Below are 19,068 nucleotides of genomic sequence, written 5' to 3' on the forward strand. Positions count from 1 at the left end.
CTTTTCCTGAGACTGGGACTCAAAGCAGCTTACACAAATGATAACATAGATAAAATACAAAATGCTAAAAACATTTAGAAGATAATAGATAAAAAGTAATTAAACTCTAATAGAATTAAAGCAATTAAAACAAATTTATTAAAGTACAGATTAAACACAGCGCTCTCAAAAACCCTTAAAAAACAGCCATAAATCATTTCATTGCTTTTTTTGGCGGCAGCAGGGGTTCCTATGATTTCGTTTCTTGCTTTTCTCTATGCATTAATATGAACATAAGAAAAGGACATCTAGTCCAGGTGTAGCTAAAAGGTAGCTCTCCAGAAGCTGTTGGATTCCAGTTTCCAAAAACCTCAGTCAATGTGACCAACAGTCAGGAATTAATGGAGCTGAAGTCCAAAACCTTCTGCAAGGCACCATGTTGGCCTCCCCTGATCTAGTCTAACATCCTATTTCCCACGGTAGCAAATCAAGTGCCTCCAAGCATCCTGCAAGGAGGGCAAGAAAGTCAGTATTTATATTGTACCTGAAAGCTGAGGTTATTGATGTTATGTAAGCAGCTGTAAGATCCTTTTCAAAAAAAGCAGCTGTAGTATCTTTTTTTGGTGTCGATGATGTTATTATCATGTCAAGATGTTTCATGGAAACCAATTCATAAATCAAAATATAAATACATAACAGTATCTTCCATTCATCTCCTCTTAAAGCAATTGCAATCAATTATCGAACTATGCACTTGACTTTGTAGGTGGAATAATACCATCTCTGAAATTTAATTGTTTTGTTTTTGTTTTGTTTTTAAACCCAATGTTTGAAGTGGCTTCTTTCAAAGTCCCCACAAAAATGAAACAGGCTAGCCTTCCTTTTCTCCTCAGAAAAACAAAAATGACTGCTGTGTCTGAATCCCCTTTGCAATTTGGTGTGGGAAGGGGGAATTCAGGGGGCCTTGGTAGGTCCAACCTACCTATTCATTTCTTGAGGTCTTGGTATTTAAACTTTCACTGAGGTTAATAGAAAATGTAGACTTAGAAAGTCAACTCTCTTTGTAAAACTTAATTTTAGTCATATACATATACCCTCACGCTTCATTAAAAAGACTGCAGCACATTGCAGAACGCCTCGTTTTGGGGTACCTGCTGCATGTCTGTTTGGCTCGCCCCCATAGCCTGGGGTCGAGGAGCCCCACAATTTGACACGATGTGTTGGGCGCCTCATTGTCATCTATGGGGACCTACCTTTCTCTTGAGCCTTTCACAGGTACAACCCTTATGGGTAACCCCTCCTTACTCAAAACTTAGCCCAGCTTTCCTCCTTCAGGAGGGCAAGAATGACAGAGACGTGCTCAGGCCAAAAAAACGAAAATGGAAAAGTTGGACTCCTCTGCGGCTGCTACTGCTTTCGTGTTTTGTTTTGCTGTGGCCACTGCGGCTGCTGCTGCTTCCTCGCCCAAGGCCCAGCAGGCGGCAGCAGAGAACTCCGCGCTGCTCAGCCAGTTTCTCCGCACCTTCCTCCAGAGGCGCCCCCCCCGCCCCCATTTCCCCTAGACAGCGAGAGAACGCTCGGAACCAAAGCAGCGTCCTCACGTGCACCGGGTGGGCGCGCGTAGGCGTGACCCTTGGGCGGGGGCGGGCAGAGTCTCATCCCGCCAACACAGTACAGTTGCCGGGGCTGGCGAGCCGAGAACAAGGATGTTCTGTGTGGGTCGTCGTCTCTCAAACGTCCTCTCCTCCCGCTGCCCGCCACCTCTTGTGTGAGGGGGGGGGGGAAACACCCTTCAAAAGCGGCAGAACATCTCCCTCAAGTTCGTTGTTTCCTCAGCGACGCTGGCGGGGGTGGGGGAAAAAAAAAACCGGGGCGGAGAGAAAGAAAGAGAGAGGAACGCGAAAGCGTGAGCGGAGGCTGTGTTGGCGCGCGCGCGCGCCTGCCTCTGACAAGGGAGACGACCCCGAAGTCTCGAGCAGAGCCAAAGTCATAAGGGGATTGGGAGGTCCTCCTCCGCTCCTTTCCCGCTCCCCACCCCACCCGCCGCCGCCGCCCCCTCCCCGCGTTCTCCAAGCTGGGCTGGAGCGGCGGCCGCCGTTGCCTTGCTTCCATGGAGAGACAGCGCCTGTCATGCTTGTGAGCAGCGGCAGCCGCCGCCAGCTCCCTGCCTCCTCCTCCTCCTCCTCCTCCTCCTTCTCCTTCTGTTGCTGTGCTGCATTGGGAATAACCGCTCTGCCATTGACTGGAGGTGGACTCGAGCCCTCGCGAGGGGAATAATACCTGGCCGAGCGCGGAGCCGCCCGTCTGAGGGGGGACGACAACAACAAGAGCAGCAGCAGCAGCAGCGAGAAGTGCCCGCGGGAGGAGAGGGGGCTTCCCGGCCGCCGCAATGAGCTGAGCCCCCTTTCGCCCGCCTCTCTGCCCGAGTGGGCTGGATGGCTGGCGGGCTGAGCGCAGGCGGCTGGCAAACTTGCAGGGCCCGCCGAATGCCTTCGGGGAGCGCCGCTGCTCCCGCCGGCTTCCGGGACGCCGCCGCTGCCGCCGCCCGCGCCGCTCTTGGCGGAGGCATCTTGGCACAAGGGGAGTGAAGGCTGCAAAGGCGGCTGCTGTCCGCGCAGGGGGTGCTGCTCACGCGGTCCTAATGCCTGTCACTTCTCGGGACGCGCTGGTGGCAGCGGCGGCGGCGGCGGCGGCTGCAGGCGGGAGCCCCCCGAGTGCTGCTCCGGCTTGCTTGGCTTCTTCCGGCATCTGATTGGATACGGCCGGGCTCTGCGTGGGACAGCGGAGCTGTGGCGAGGGGCCTCCGAGAGACGGAGAGAGAGAGGAAAAAAACATGGGTTATTGCAGCGGCAGGTGCACGCTGATCTTCATCTGTGGCATGCAACTGGTACGTGAGTCGCTGGTCTCCTTGATTTTCCTTTTTTTTCTGTCTGAATCCTCTTTCCAATAAAACAAAAGTATAAACAAACGCCCAAGAAGCAAGAGGCCAAATCCGATGGCTGTTTGTCGTTCGTGAGGGGAGAAGAGGTTAGAGAGGAAGGGGCTGTAGGAGTGAGCTCAGGGCATGGCTACTCAGAAGTAAGCATCCTTGTTTTCAATGGAGTTTGCTCCCTGGCATGTGCGTATAGGCATTGCGGCTTGTGTTGTAACAGGGACTCCCTGAGTGACATTCACGTGGGCACGGGGTAAACTTGTTTGAGGCTGCAGTTCTGTGCTGGTTTATTTGAGAATGGAAGTGATTGGGACGTAGTGAACATGCATAGGATGCGACTGCTAACCTTAAAAATTGACACACACACACCCGCCCTTTCTCCTTGAAAGCTCAAGAGATCTCAAAGAGATGTGGGAACTTTGAAAGACCGAGCATGGTTTTTGTTTGTTTGTTGAAAGGAAGGCAGTTCATAGGTAATTACAATGGATGGAGTGGCTGATGAGAAGCATGTAGCTTTGCAGTGAGGGATGAAAAGTTAACTCATCTCAAGAAAGGTATGAGGTAGAGACTAGAGGTTTCCTTAATTAAATGGAATGAGCACTTTTAGGCATGGTTATGAACTTGAGCCAAGATAATCAGATAAGAGACAAAGGGTGTGTATGAATTCAGCAGGATGATTGTTTTGAAGAATGTGGTAAAAGCTTTCATTGTTTCCAAGCAGTGCTAAAATTATGTTGTTTCCAAACAAACAAAAGAGAGTAAACTGTAAACTGTTCAACTCTACGGTGGCCACATATTGAAGATGAGATACTAACTAGAAAATCTGTTGCAGTGCCTATTTTATGCATGTCTAACTTCACAGATGGAGTTTTTCTGAACACCCTGAATGGCTGTTGCTGTTATGCAGTTAGTCAGCCTCAGAAGATGCCACATTTCTGAATGTACCTTGAATGAGTTGTCTATGGTAGAACAGGTTTGGAATGGGGCCTTAAGGGTGCAGTCCTATACACTCTTGACCTGGGAGCAAATCCCATTGAGCTCAGTGGGACTTACTTCTGAGTAGGCATTCACAGGATTGCAGTGTTAAAGCAGTTAACCTTGAAAATGGAGAAAACGGTTACAGTACACTTTTCCAACTGGCAGAGTACCACCAGTTTTCCCAAAAGACAGGTGCTTAAGAAGACTGCATGGGGAAATAAAATTACCATTCTGGGAACAAAATCAGTACATGGGAAAGATTCACTGACCGTCGCAGAGCCTACACATCTGTGATGTTTTAGTGAATCTATCATCTTTGTGTGTAGCAGGAAGCATTCTGCTTGTCTAAACCCTGTTCTTCACAGAAGTATCTGATCCTGTGTGTTTGATTTATTCTTGTGCAAGTTATTTGAAAGAAACCCTCCCCCAAGCCTGTTAAATGTAAACAAAATTGTTGGAACGTAAGCTGTTTAACATTATCACTGGAGTTCCTCCCCCAAAGCTAAATGGAACAATAGTTTTAGGCTTTCTATGCCAAAGGTCAGAATACAGAAACTGCCCAGCTGGACCAGACCAAAGATTCACCTGGTCCTGCATCCTGTTTCCAGCAATGGCTAGATAAATGCTTCTGGGAACTTCATAAGCATGATGAGGGCAACAGCTTTCTCCTCCTTGCTGTCCCCAGTGTCTGATATTGAAAGGTTTGTGCCCCTTGTTGACTTGACCCAATACAGCTACAACAATGTATTTAAAGGTAGCCACAAGAGTATTCAATGTATCCTAGAGGTTAAAACATTAGCTTGGGAGTGAGATGGCAAAAGGCAGATAGATATACATTTACCATTTCTTGGGGTCTGTGAAGGAACATAAATTACAGGACTGAGTGTGAGAATAAAAAATACAACCATCCTAATACTGGAGCTTATGAAATATGCCTTACTGTTATTACTTTAGCTCTGCTGGGCCCTGGAATGAATCAAATGTAAATGTTACATGGCACTCATCCATAGAGAGAGAGAAAAGATTTGGTATTTTAAATTATAGGACGTAATGACAGCCTGGATGGTTAGACTGTTTATAATGCAGGATAAGTAAATATCTTACAGATATGTTCAAGTATTGAAGCAGATTTCATGAACATAGAACAATGATTGAGGGGTGTTCCTTTCACACTAAATAAAGCTTATCATTGCAATGTTGGATCTGATGGAGTTAGGAACCGCAATTGGCTTTCACTGACCACCAAATTTTATTCCCCAATTCCTCTCATTGTGCACTGGCTTTCAAATGCTCACTCATGAGTAGTCTCAGCTAATGATGGATATCAGTGTGCAAGATGCCACATGTGAGTTCATATTGGGTTGGGGAAGTATGAATAAGGCAAATGCCATGCATACAGCTGTTCTCAAATGAAAACCATGACTGGCTGCAGCTTCTTGTTGAATGTACACTTGGTGACAAGCCTGAGATTGATGCCATATAATGTGTGGAATAGCCCTTAAATGGCTTGGGTTTGGATAGCGGTAATCTTGCGAGCCTTATGAGATACTTTGTCTACTATGCTTATCAGGTACTTGCACAAGAAAAGCTTGAAGAGAGGTGTTGATTTGTAAGAGACTTATTGTGTGGAGGTTGTATGTGGAGGTCTATGTCCAGAAGGAGAGATCTTGTCAATATTACCTCTATGTTCCTACCACTATTAATCATTGTTGCACATTCACTTCATACTCAGTTTGTTGGGAAAACAGGTTCATGCTAAAAACACCACCAGGTTTAAATATAAAATTGAAGCAATATTTTGTTGGTTTTTTTAAATGCATTTTACACTTTGATTCATAGCAGTGATGCACATGGTTGCTCAGAAGTATTACTCACTCAAGACAGTGTGACAAACTTATGAGCAACTCTGTTTAGTGGGTTTGAGAAACCTGCCACCTTCCAGGTGTTGCTGGATTCCAACTCCCATCCTTCCTGACCATTGATCATGCTGGCTTTGGTTTATGGGATTCGAAGTCCATAAATATATGAATAATCACAGGTTCCCCACCCTTTACTGTACAGGATTACAGTCAATATTTATTTATTTATTTATTTATTTATTTATTTATTTATTTATTTATTTATGTATGTATGTATGTATGTATGTATGTTCAGCCTGGAGGCAATGTGTTAATTTCCCCTTTCAAAATATGTAAGTAATTACTGTGGAGGTAAACATCTGATATAATATATAAAGTGGGTTTCCTCTCTCTCTTTCCTTTGTCATGGTAGGATGAGGAACAGTATTATGCACTGTATAATGCTTTAAAATTTGAAGAATAATCCACATGCTTGTCTTAGTTGCATTCTGTTCTTGCTTCCATTTTCTTGTTAACACATACCCACATGCCAACCAGCTTTCATGTGTGTCATGGAAAACCATTTCTGACAGCTCATTTTCTTCTGAAACCTATATGAGAAATAATAGAAGGTAATAAGCTTAACCTGCTGATAGCTAATGCTATTAATTGAATCAGCATATTAAAATTTCCTCCTAATTTTCTCAAAGTTGTTAAAGTGAGAGGCTATCTTGAAGAGAGGTGATAATGTGGACCAGAGTGGAATGCTGTTGTTTATTTTTTCATTCAAGACTACAGCAGTGGAACACATTGCCTGAGGCCCCCAGTCTTAACACTTAAAACACTCCATAGTGAAATCAGAGCAACTTTAAATTGAATCCAGAAACAAAAAATGAGTAGTGAAGGCTGCGGAGACAAAATTAGTAATTGTGACCAGGCTTTTTTTTATCCAGATCTGGTTGCAGTTAGTGAACCAACCTAACCTGGTAAAAGACACACCTACCTACTGAGATTGCCTGTGCCTCCATAGATAACACTGGATCCTAAACTGCACAATAGTGCATCCAAAACCAATTGCAAACCTCAATCTAGTTCAACTCACAGTATTTCTATATTATTTTGATTAAGATTTCAGTTTGGCTGCCTATTCTGGAATAGCATCCAGGCACCTGGTTTCTGTTGCATCCCTGTAAATCTGTGTACCATCTGCATGCTGGAGATACCTCAGCCTAAACGTCTGGATAACCTCTTTGAGTGAAACTCTGTGACACCTCCAGTGCTGGTGGCCATGAGTTGACATAGTAGTCCTTCAATGGAGTGTCCTGGACTCTTCCAGAAAGGATTGTTGTCACTGTAATACTGTGCTTCCAGGCTCCACTCTGGCAACACAGTCAGATGGATACTATGGCTGGTGGTTTTGAAAACCACAAAGAGCTCCATTGGTTGTTCTTCTTTACATCCAGAGGTGCCAACTTGTGAGAGAGATTGGGTGGGGGAGCAACATCACAGATGCAACATCCCAATGTTGCATCAAGACATCAGAGGAGCCAGGAGGCAGAGCTGAATGTGGCAGCAGTGCAGCTTCAATGGCAGGCGGCTCTTTCTCCTGCCACCACCACTGGCTTCCCCATTCCTTCCCTTCTGTGGCAGGAGGAGGAGAAGGAGGAGTCAGTCACTGAAGCTGTGTGATGCTCAGATCCATGCTTGTGCCCTCATTTTTTTTTAAACCTTGCCCCCACCCATATTGGAGGGATCCAAAAGGGTTGGGCTTCTAGGAGTTGGTGCCCCTGCTTGCATCCATCTCCTGATGAAGGTGATTAAAGAGGGTGACCCAACAATTTTAGCCCCATAGTCAGGGTGAAGCAGCCTATATCAAAATAACCAGTGTCATCCAAAGCTACCTGGAGTTGAAACATGATAATCTGCTCCCCTATCTTGCCGAAAAGTAATTCTGTGGCTTACCAAAGTTTAAGGGAAAGTAGAGGGATTTAGCTGGGTCATTTTATATTAATGAAGAAAATACAAGTAAAATATAAATGTAAAAGACATAATATGATAGTGTTTACTAATAAGAACATTGTCGCTGGCCAAATGTTATGTAGGTGGTGAGTGGTATTTTTAATCGCTATGCACACTGCAAGTTTTCTGCAGTTTATTTTGTGTATCCCTCTTTGAATGCAATTTTGTGAAAGCTCTTACGTAAGAGTACTCTTGGAAGTAACAGCCTTTAACAAAATGACTGTGATTACTATGAGTCAGGCATGTAAGTAGCTGCTTGCTTTGTCATCTTTGAAGAAGAAAACTTAGCTCTACATGACTAGGTTCGGAAATACTTTACAATTGTTGAAACTGTCTTACAGTTTTGAAGGGGAAGACCAAAATTATGTGGGCAAGTGGATCAGTAGAAACTTTGTGATATCGTCACTTTCTTGAGTCCACTGGCAAAGTTAAAAGGCAGTTAAAAGATCCACACCTATAGTTGTACCTGCGAAACCCCTATTTACTGGCAGGGTTATCAATTTATCAAGTAGTTTCTGTGCCTGTGCCACAGCAGCTTGTTATGTAGACACCAAATACAGTAATTGATTTTTGTTATTCAGTTTATACCCCACTCTTCCTTCTGAAGGACCTTAGGGCAGCAAACACAGCATTGGTTATATAATTTTAATAAAATTATAAAAACTTTCAAAAACATTCCAAAATAGTTAAACATTCTCTCAGCCAATGATCTCACGTTTGCCAGAAACAGTGTCCTTTAGCCATAAAAAGCTTGGGTGAATGCCAGTGTAGTGTCGTGGTTGAAGTGTTGGGCTAGAACTTGGGAAACTGCCACTGAAAATACCATATTATGGGTCAACACCAATTGGGCAACCCTCAGACACTACCAGCAAGGGCTCACCTGCTGATTGTAGAGTCTGAAATGGTGATACTGTTTCTCTGCATACTCTGAAAATCTTACACTATTGATTTCTCCAACAGCTGTGCTGTTAAAGGCACAACAGCATCAATTGGCAGAAATAAAAAAGGGTGTGGTTCTGTGAAGTAGAGCACATGCTTTGCATGCAGAAGGTCCTGGGTTCAAATCCCTGGTACTTCCAGGCAGGGCTGGGACAGATTCCAGCTGAAACCCTGTCTGTCGGTGTAGACCAGGAAAGAGGAAACTGAAGAGATGGGCCCTTCAGCTATTATTGGACTCCAGTTCCAATCATCCCTGGCCATTGGCCATGTTGGCTAGGGCTGATGGGAAAGCCAGCAACATCTGGTGGGCAAAGTATTGCCCATCGCTCATGTAGGCCATACTGAGCTATGAGAGCCATTCGTCTGACAGTATGAGGCAGCTTCCTGTGTTCCTGTGGCAGCACTGTTTACTAGAATTCATTTTGATGCCCACATATAGCGTTATGTAAATATGTCTCTGGCTAATAGCACTTTGGTTTATTTGGGTGCCTGACTATTCCCACACCAAGCATGTCTCCTCCAGACCATTGGAAACTACCATATACTGTAGGTAATTTACCTCATACAAAATGTTATGGGAAACATCCCCCCCCCCTTTTTATTCTCTTTTTCATGGTAACCACAAGATTTTATTTTCAATAGTATGTAGAAATGTAATTTTTAAAGATAAAATTAGTTATAGTGTACTGTATAACCTTTTTTTAAAAAATGCAAATATAACTCATACTTTCCCGGTCTTTCTTCATGGTGACATATAATCTGAACATTCACTGAAAAACATTTCGTATCTGGAAAATGCTTTCATCTGAAAATATTTTAAGGCCCATTTCTCTGCCTTAGTAACTTAAAAGTTACTTTTAAAACTTTATTTAATTGCCATTGCCTTACACAAGTTCTTATACTTGGCTTGCCACAGCTTTCATCCCGGGAACAGGTTTTACAATGGAGCCAAGTTTCCTTTGACATTCCCATGATTCCTTGGGGAAGTCATGACAACTAACTTGCTTTAAATGCATAATGTCCTAAAGCATTTGAAAACCAATTATTGTTGAAGTTTTCTTGGGTTAAGCAGCAGAGCTGGGACTCGTGAAACCAAAATTGGACATATTTGGTTACTGGTAATTTGTGTGGTGAAAACAGTAATCAATTTTGTTTCATATGGAGTTTCTAAAGTACTTCATACATCAATACAAGTACAGTTACCAATCTCATGATTAATTGGAATAATTCTACATTGAACTAAAGCCATAGTGTATATGAGCACAGTACTAGCAGTAGATGTATTATTTGTGGTTGCTAAGGTATTATAAACTTGCATATAAAGGATGGCATATGTATAATATTATGTTTGTGCAATCTAGCAATATCGTCAGAGACATCTAATCTTCAGAAGAGACAGTACTATTATTCATGTCTTACAGCATTTTTAATTGTCTGTATTGCATAAATGGTAAAACAACGACACATTTAACCACATAGAACAGAACTCGATTCTCTATACAACAAGTATGTCTTAGATACCATTTGTGCAAGGGTTATGACATAACCCATTTTTGGCTTAAAGGGCACAGAATCTCATTGTTCATTTAAAGTCTCACAAAGCATAGCACTCAGAGATTCATTATTTCTTTCATATGAGACATTTATGAAATTGTCACAGTTTACATGAGAAACTTTGAGACTGCCCATGCCTCAATGATAGATTCAACCAGCTTCATACTATATCATATATTCATGTAGAGTGGCACAGTTTGGTAAGATGAGTGGGGCTGTTCAAGAAAAGGCTATGTTTCATAGCCAAATAGTTTATCAGCTACTCTTGAGAGATGGAACTGTCTATGTCACAGGTGATGTTATTTGTGGAGCAATATCAGACACTTTTTACAGTTGTATGCTTCCCATATAATCTGCATGTTCTACAAGATTAAAACAAACCTGACTATCTCCACATCTTTATAGTTTGGTCATGAAATGTTATCATTATCCTTTATTAACATATTTGTAAGCTGCCTTCAATAAGAATTTTCAAAGTAGAATTTTTGTACAAAGTACAAAAATAATGCACCAGCAATAAAAACATAATACCATAAGAATTATCAGTTCTCGGAATACATAGTCACAAAGCAACAAACAACTGTGTGCTCATATACTCCTATATACTGAATGGACAGATTTTTCAGTTGGTGAGCAGAAGATGCCAATGAGAACTCCTGTAGGAGAGAATTCCACAACTGGGGAGCCATGACTAAGAAAGACCCTGTCTATGGCCAGAACTGGCTTTGTCATACTGCAGTATTTGAAGGGAGGGCCACTCTGTCTTCATGTGACTGAGATAGGAGCTGGCAGCCTATGAGCCAACACCAGCAATACTTACCATTCAAATGGACAATGTAGCCCTATGCATCTTTACACATGTCCCGCTCTGTTCAATGACATTTACTCTGTGGTAGTCAAGGGTTGCAGCCTTAATCTTAATTGAGAAATTCAATTTTAAGGCTCATCTGTGTGCTCTTTCTTGTATTATGAAGCAGTGCTGGAAACTATTGGGGAAAGGACATTTTAGTTTACTTGCTTTTGATATCTCTTGGGTAAGAGGGCAAATCATGCATGTCAAGTTGTCTGCAATGCAAAAGAGAAAATTCAAAGAATTAATATCTGGTAATGAAGGAAATCCTTGGAGGGGGAGAGGAATAAAATTAAGACTGTGTTCTGTTCTCTTCTTGAAATTAAATGCAATGCATTGATAATTATTTACTTCATGAGACTTGGAGGTTGTGCATAGTTCCAAATAAAGTTAGTTTATAAGCTATTCAGGTAGTGCTTTTTTGTATATAGATAGAATGCAAGTCTAACAGTGCAATATTTACAGTTCAAGGGGACTTCATCCCAGATAAGTGTGCATGGGATTGTAGACTAAGTGACATTTTTGTGTTTTGGTTTTTCCAGTACACTCTGCCTATTTAATATGGAGGTGTTCACATTGTGCTCAAAGATTCAGACATTTGTCCAGTACAGCCTACCGGCACCTGGTGCTTTGGATGCAAGTCACATAAACCCTGACCACTGGCTAGGGTTGATGGGTTTTAGACTCAAACACTATCTGGAAGGTGCCACATTGGGGAGGGTTGTGCTACCTTGTAATATTTTCACAGAATTCTATGGAATATTGTTGCAGTGATGCTTTTAAAAGACATCTGAAGGCAGCCCCGTTTAGGGAAGTTTTTAATGTTTAATGCTGTATTGTGTTTTTAATATTCGATTGGGAGCCACCCAGAGTGGCTGGGGAAACCCAGCCAGATGGGCAGGATAATAAATAATAATAATAATAATAATAATAATAATAATAATAATAATAATAATAATAATATAATTACTACAAAGACCTATTATTACTTTACCAAGCAGTGCTTCTGTACAGCCAGCCCTCATTTCAATAGACTATTATTTGTAACAATAACATATTATTGAGTGTTTCCATTTGGTTTCATAAAGCTCATTTCAGCTTTTGGACCTGCAGTCACAGTAACCTGGTTGATGGAACTGATAAGGCCAGAAAACACAGACCAACAGAATGGTTTTCTGGATCTGCAGTCCATGACTGGGCTGTTCATAGGCTGCATATTTTTTGGAATTTTATAACTATTTTTTTGCTGAAATATTTAGGCCCAGATCCAAGAACCATGCCAACTGTTTCTATGTGCCCAATCCTATATGTGTCAGGGCTGGTTCAGCTGCAGGTCAGCATGGAGATTCAGAGATGAGCAGTAAAGTTGATTCTTTATTCAAAAATACTTAATACAGAGAAATCTATGGTGAGACTGGCCCCGGTAAAGCAGTTGCCAGAATGACAATCTGGGCCTCCCACTTCCCCCTAAGTCTCCTCTCCGTCTGGCTGTTTTCCCTGGAGTCTTAAACTCCATCAGGCAGGGGGGCCCTGTGCTTTTTGTGCTTGTTGCTCCACTACATACAAAACTCTTCTAGCTCTTGGAGACAAGGGGAAAGGAGAGCTGAATACAATAAGCCTGACAGGTTCCTGTGAATCTGTTGCATCCTCAGCCCCCCGCCCCCATCAGCTGCATGTTGCATGTCTGTAATGTTTTCTGCCTCATCTTCCTCTCCATCACTATTTCCTGTTGCATGTTGAGCATCCAACCATTCTGTCCCCATTCCTCCTCTGACCTGTCTTCATTGTCCCACCACCAGTGGCGTGCAGTGAATTTTTTATAGGGGAACAGTTTGGGTCAGAGGTGCCAGCTTGTGATTGGGGGGGGCGGGCGATGTGACATTGTGACATCCTGATGTCATGCACATGACCATCGTGCCTCCCTCCCTAAGCTGGTCAGACACTTCATGGGCTTTGTGAAGGAGGTGCCAGGGCTCTTACAGCACGCTCGAGCCCTCCTGCTGCCTCCTAAAAGCTGGATGGGCTTTGGGAAGATGGCAGGATGGATCTTGGACCCATCAGAGCCTCAAACTTCCCTCCCTAATCAGAGCAGAAGCTTCCTGGGCTTTGGGGAGAAGGCACCAGTCCAATGACCGCACACCACTGCCCACTACTCCTCCCCTGCCACTGAGCCTTAATCTTCTGATGCTTCCCTATAAGTTCTCCATCTCGAGCCTCCCACCACTCCTTATCTTCCAACCAGTTCCTGACGTGCCTGTGTTTAGTAAAATACACAACCCTTTTTGTGTTTAGCTAGGTTATCAGTGATAGAATATTAATCACTTTTTCTCATGTTCATCTGGCTTACTGTTCAATGTATATTAAATCTAACAAATAATAAAACAGATTATTGTACTAAATGCCATAGCTTTATGGGGGAAAATTTCATTGGCACTAGCATAAACAGCCAGCCATTTAACTTTGCTCTGCGTTTAACTCCAAGTAAACATGGATTGGGCAGCTTTTAGTATTAGTTTGCTGGTTCTCAATTTGGATGAAGGAAAGGTATTCTATAATTGGTTTTGAGCACCCCCTATTCACAATCTGTGAGATATTACACACACACACACACACACACACACACACACACACACTATAGAAATACTGGAATAAATTATATATTCTTTGACATTTTGCGGGTGGAAATGATGCTGGGAGAATGAAATTGCCTGTCTTTGTACTTGCTAAAAAGTAAACATGCATAGTGAATAGTTCTATTTCCACATGTATCCCACTTATGCATTTTTAATAATTTCTTGATTTCAGTTCATCCATAACTTATGAGAAATGTTTATTGGTTTACAACTCTGTGAAGGTCCCAGGTAAAATGTGCACACATTTTCTGTATCTCTCAAGTGTCCTTTCTTTTAAAAGCATATTTACCGTTACCACACATTCCCTGTCTTGCATATAAATTGTGGCATAATGCAAATAATTGGGGAGCGGACCATGTTCATTCCCTGGGGTCTCAGAGGTGGGGGGAAAAGGAGGGGATATGTATTTATGTTCTGAAAGGTCCCTCCCTGTCAGTGGAAGGTGATTTGCTAAGGCTGTTGGGGCACAGCTCTTCCAAGGAGAATGTCAAACAATAAAAAACGCCCTTCCCTCAAACCCCCTCAAAGCTGAACACCAATTCCTGTCCCACACACATTCTATATTTCTATTTGAACTTGGAGAAGCTCTGCAAACATTTCTGTCAATCGGCAGCACTCAGCCAAACCTAATCCAAAACTATAGCTCTGGCAAAGAGATCCTTCCCATGTGCTCTAAGCAGGAAAACAACAACAACAAGATGTGATTGAACTGCCTGTCAAGGTTGCCCCACCATAAAGACTTCCATTCCATCTCTGCTTATGAAGGCTAACCAGTACCCACAGTATTGGTCTACTAGGGCTGCCTTGAAGGGCAGTCTGAGATTGCTCAGAGCTGATTTCTTAAAAGCCACTTCTCAAAGTACATTCTTTGTAACTAGCCAGGAGAAGAGTGTGGTTGTTAGTTTGACAAGCTTACTTTTCTATTTAAAAAAATACTATTTGTTAAAACCGAACAATGGTGGACAGAGTGTGTATCAGTCTGTATTATTATTATTTTACTTCATTAATAATTGCATTTATTATTGTAAATGGGGATGATTGTGATGAGAAATTGTGGGTGGCTTCTGTGTGTGTTGCAACTTTCTACACTTTCAGAATGGTAGGGTTCTTTATACATGGGGCTTCTTTTAAAGGACTCACCCTGTACTTGAGTAAAGTACAGTGGTACCTCTGATTAAGGACTTGATTCATTCCGGAGGTCCGTTCTTAACCTGAAACTGCTCTTAGCCTGAGGTACCACTTTAGCTAAATGGGCCTCCCGCTGCCGCTGCACCACTGGAGTGCACTTGTTGTTCTCATCCTGAGGTAAAGTTCTTAACCTGAGGTACTACTTCCGGGTTAGCGGAGTCTGTAACCTGAAGCATTTGTAACCCGAGGTACCAATGTATAGAGATTTTTCCTTCATACAGAGTTTTCTTTAGGTTTAAAAATGCTGTGTATGTTTGTTTGGCTTCTATGATAACAAGGTGCTGGGCTATATGGATCTTTGGCCTGATCCAGCAGAATCTCTGTTATGCAGAGGAGACCCATTGTAGAATCACCTAATGAAATACAGACAGAGGTTCCTCACTGATGAGGCAGATGCACTGTGCATGCTCATGCCACTGAGGTTCATTGTTCCTAATCAGAAGTCTGTAATAGGCAGTGGTTCTTTGCAAATAGGACTTGCTAGTACCAATAGTTAAACCTCTTAGGCTGCATCACACTTTGACTGGCTAGAATATTGCCTACACTTTTTCCTTCTCAGTAAACCAATTGTCAAGAGCCTCCTTGTCTTCATACTTAGAAGAAACAAGCACAACAGAGAATCTTCAGATGACTTTAAAACTCTCCTCTCTGTTGCTGGCTCATTCTGTCGTGTTGGGAACATTATCATGGTATTTTTTCAATCAAAGGGGTAGCCAACTGGACATGGCTTGCAGCTGAAATTGAGCAATAGTCAATCAATACTTTAGAGGTTAGATCAGGTTGTATATATGTGTAAATAAACCATATATCACAAAGACACCACAGGCTCCGTTTTGCCTCGTTTTCTAAAAGCCAACATGTACTGTGGGTAAGCACATTTGGAACTTCCTAGAATTTTGCACTGCTCAGAGATTGAGATGGTGTGCAACAGTATTATTCGATAAACCTTCATGGATTACCAAGAATGATGCATCTGGTGGACTTTAACCCCCAAAACCTCATGCCATTATGTGCTTTGTTAGTGTTTAAGGTGCTAGTACTGTTCTTTTTGTTATTTGCTAAACATGCACTATGGTCTATTTTAGAGGGTTGTTGTGGGGATAAAAATACTATAAAACACTCTAGCAAACTTAAGATGCTGTTACAAAAAGTATGATGGTGCAGAAGATGGTTCAATGAGAACAAAGTGTGTAGAGCATATATGTAGTAAAAAAAAAATGGATTGCACTTTACTGGCGCACTCTACCCCGGGAAGTTTGTCCTAGCAGACAAACAGTCCCTTTATTCCAGGGACTTGTGCATACAGTTCAAAGTTTGTGGGCCTGAATATTCTGATTGTGTCCCAGATTCCTTTTTCTTTGATTTTTTGGTAAGGCTCTTTTTCCCCCCATGACTCCAAACTTGCCCCTCTCCCCCAAAAATCAAAATCAGTGGCAGGCAGCCTAGAGGGAATTTATTTTATTTTGTTTGTTCCTTATGAAGATTTCATTCACTTTGAAAGCACTTTGCAAACGTTAAATATTATCATTACTTATTGTTACCCAAGTGTGGTATATAAAATAGTTTACTATAAAACTTCATTATAGGAAGTAGCTTTGTTATAAAACTCTTCCTTGGGGGCATTTCCTTCTCTTATTTCTTGCAATAGACTATAATCATTTGCTTATACACAAGTTCTCTCTCTCTGTAGCACTGCATCTGTCACTCTTCTATGGAGAATCGCTAAAGCACAAAAAAGTGTTAATGCACTAGCATGTGGTACATCTTATTAAACTATTTACTGTCTTTCGGGGATCTGTCAGTTTGATCTGGCATGGACCCCCCAAGTGCTCTGTATTTATGATGCATTGTGACTGGATCATAATTCTGTATTTTTATTTTATTTTACTGTTAGTGGATTTCTATATTCTTTCTGTTTTATGTTTTGGTTTGTTTTAACTTACTTTCTTTACATTTACCGGTAGTTGTCATTGCTTCTGCTTTATGCAATATTTAGATGACATATTCCAGCATTATTATTTTCTAGAATACTGTATCATAACATTGTATAAACGACAGTCACTGTCACCAAAATTAAATGTGGATGTATTACTCTTAGGGTCTATCAGTAGGCAGGAACTAAAGCCAACACACGGAGCACAATATTATTCTAGGACAGTCTTAAGGGGGGAAATTGCATTGAAATTTGGCATTCCACACTTCCTATTTGCAGAGTAGATATAGCCAGAGTGACCCCATGGTTCTCTCCCACCCACCGCAGTCGCTCCACTAGGGCTAATGCTGACATAATGTAGTAAAAAGTTTATGCTCAGCCAGTAGTAAAATCAGAAGCACAACAATATCTGCAGAAACAAGTGCCAACTGAGCAATGCAGATACATTCTCACAGATTGTCTTGGTAACCCAGCTGCCACCACAAAAATGAGTCCATTCACTGACAACATCCTACGTTAGCCATGCAGGGAAGGTACCAATCAACACACGATGGTGGCTCTCTGACCTCATCCAGTATGCACATAGCTTCCACAAACAATGTGTAATCAGGCAGCTAGAAAGAATCCATGAAGCCTGCTGCTGTTTGGAGATAGTACAAGATTGAATCACTTAGCAGTCCAAACATAAGCAGCTTGCGAAGAGTCACCCTTTTGCTAGAAAAAACAGCCAGGGCCACAGGTCACCCACTGAAGGAAAGCATGCCGTTCCAGTTGCAACATCCAGCCAGTTCCAGTAAGTTTGAGATACAAATGGAGTGTTTCCCCAGGAGAATTGTTGCAGCATTGCTAAGCAGTCACAGATGAACACCTAGCAGAACATTGCATGCAACTCAGTTGTATTATCTGCCTATGTGAAGGGAGCTAGTTCTGTTTTTCAGCAGAGAGCTGTGCATCAACTAAGAGCTGAAACTACACCACTAGACTCACAGCAACAAACATGGAAGGCTACTTGATGACTCGGAGCATTGCAGTAGAAACTAGGAGCTATGGGTTGGGTACCGCCACAGGAAGACATTCCAGTAATTGTTAACATGGCAAAGCTTACTTCTGGGTGTTCTGCTAACTCCCTTTTCCATTCCTGAATCACTGTTGCTGGTAGAAATTGAAACCAAACACCCCACTTTACAGAACAACTCCTTAATCACAGGAAAGGACAGAAGGCAGAACCTTTAGGCTTCCTTTGTAGAATGAAGTACTGTATGTATATCAGAGGCTCCCTTGAAATATTGCCACTAAATTATAGAATGCCTTCCAAAACATGATTATATTATTCATAGCACCTGTGTAATTTCAGAAATTCACAAAACAGTCAGTTTGGTCAAACTACCATAGTTGCATAGGACAGAGTCACTCCTATAATGGAGTGATCAATATTTCAATGAAGCTTCTAGCATCCTTGCTTCCTGTGTGTTGTGCCATTGCAGCAATGATGGCAGCAGTTATATAAGTGGTCCTGAATAGTGACTATGCTTTTCCAGAATAAATCCTGTATTGTGATGTCATGATATAGGGAGATGTTAAAATAAGATTTACTCAGAGAACAGCCAATGAAATTAATGACATAACTTATGTTCATTAATTTCAGTGGGTCTACTCTAAGTAAAATTACATTGAATACCACCCATAGTGTTTGCTAGAAGGAACTATGGGTTCTTAGAAATATTATTAATTTTATTTATAGGTATCTACTACAAAAATAGTCTGAAGGTGGTTTACAATATACATTACAATACAAAATATACAGAAGGTTAAAAAATAGCAAAGCACTATAAATAGTTGGAGATTAATTCTAAAATAATAATGAACTAAACCCCACTTCTCTCCATCACCAAGAAGGTAGACCGTTAAAACACCCTTTGAGATAATAAAGAGGTTAACAGTAAAATGCCTGCTAGAAGAGAAAGGTCTTCCCTTGGCACAGAAAATATGTTAATGTAGGTACCAGGTGAACATCTTGGGGAAAGCATTCTACAAATGGGTGGCCACCACTGAAAAGGCCGGAACTGGCCCCTATTAATAGTCTGGCTTCTGACTTCAACACCAGCTGTAGGTTCCATACTCTCCAAAGGCAACCTCTCAAGCACATTGCAATAATTTAATTGGGGGGTAGGGATGGCTGAGTCTGTCACTTTCTATTTCTCTTGATTTCTCAATTTTCCAATCTT

The 19,068-nt window shown here is 42.0% G+C and overlaps 1 protein-coding gene across 5 annotated transcripts in view; it reads left to right on the forward strand.

The window, feature by feature from the left end:
- Nucleotides 1–510: 510 nt before the first annotated feature.
- Nucleotides 511–19,068, forward strand: part of NKAIN2 (sodium/potassium transporting ATPase interacting 2) — a gene marked incomplete at its 3' end in the record, with an annotated part of 446,901 nt that continues 428,343 nt past the window's right edge. The window contains exon 1 of one of the 5 annotated variants that reach the window (XM_083497931.1): nucleotides 511–2,866. In XM_083497931.1, coding sequence (XP_083354057.1) covers nucleotides 2,813–2,866 — 54 coding nt within the window. In that variant the 5' untranslated portion in view covers nucleotides 511–2,812. The remainder of the gene's footprint in view (nucleotides 2,867–19,068) is intronic. The other 4 variants (XM_083497928.1, XM_083497927.1, XM_083497930.1 and 1 more) reach the window with 4 other exon arrangements.

The sequence above is a fragment of the Podarcis liolepis genome (genome assembly GCF_965112155.1).
Source record: "Podarcis liolepis genome assembly, chromosome: 3".
Lineage (NCBI taxonomy): Eukaryota > Metazoa > Chordata > Lepidosauria > Squamata > Lacertidae > Podarcis > Podarcis liolepis.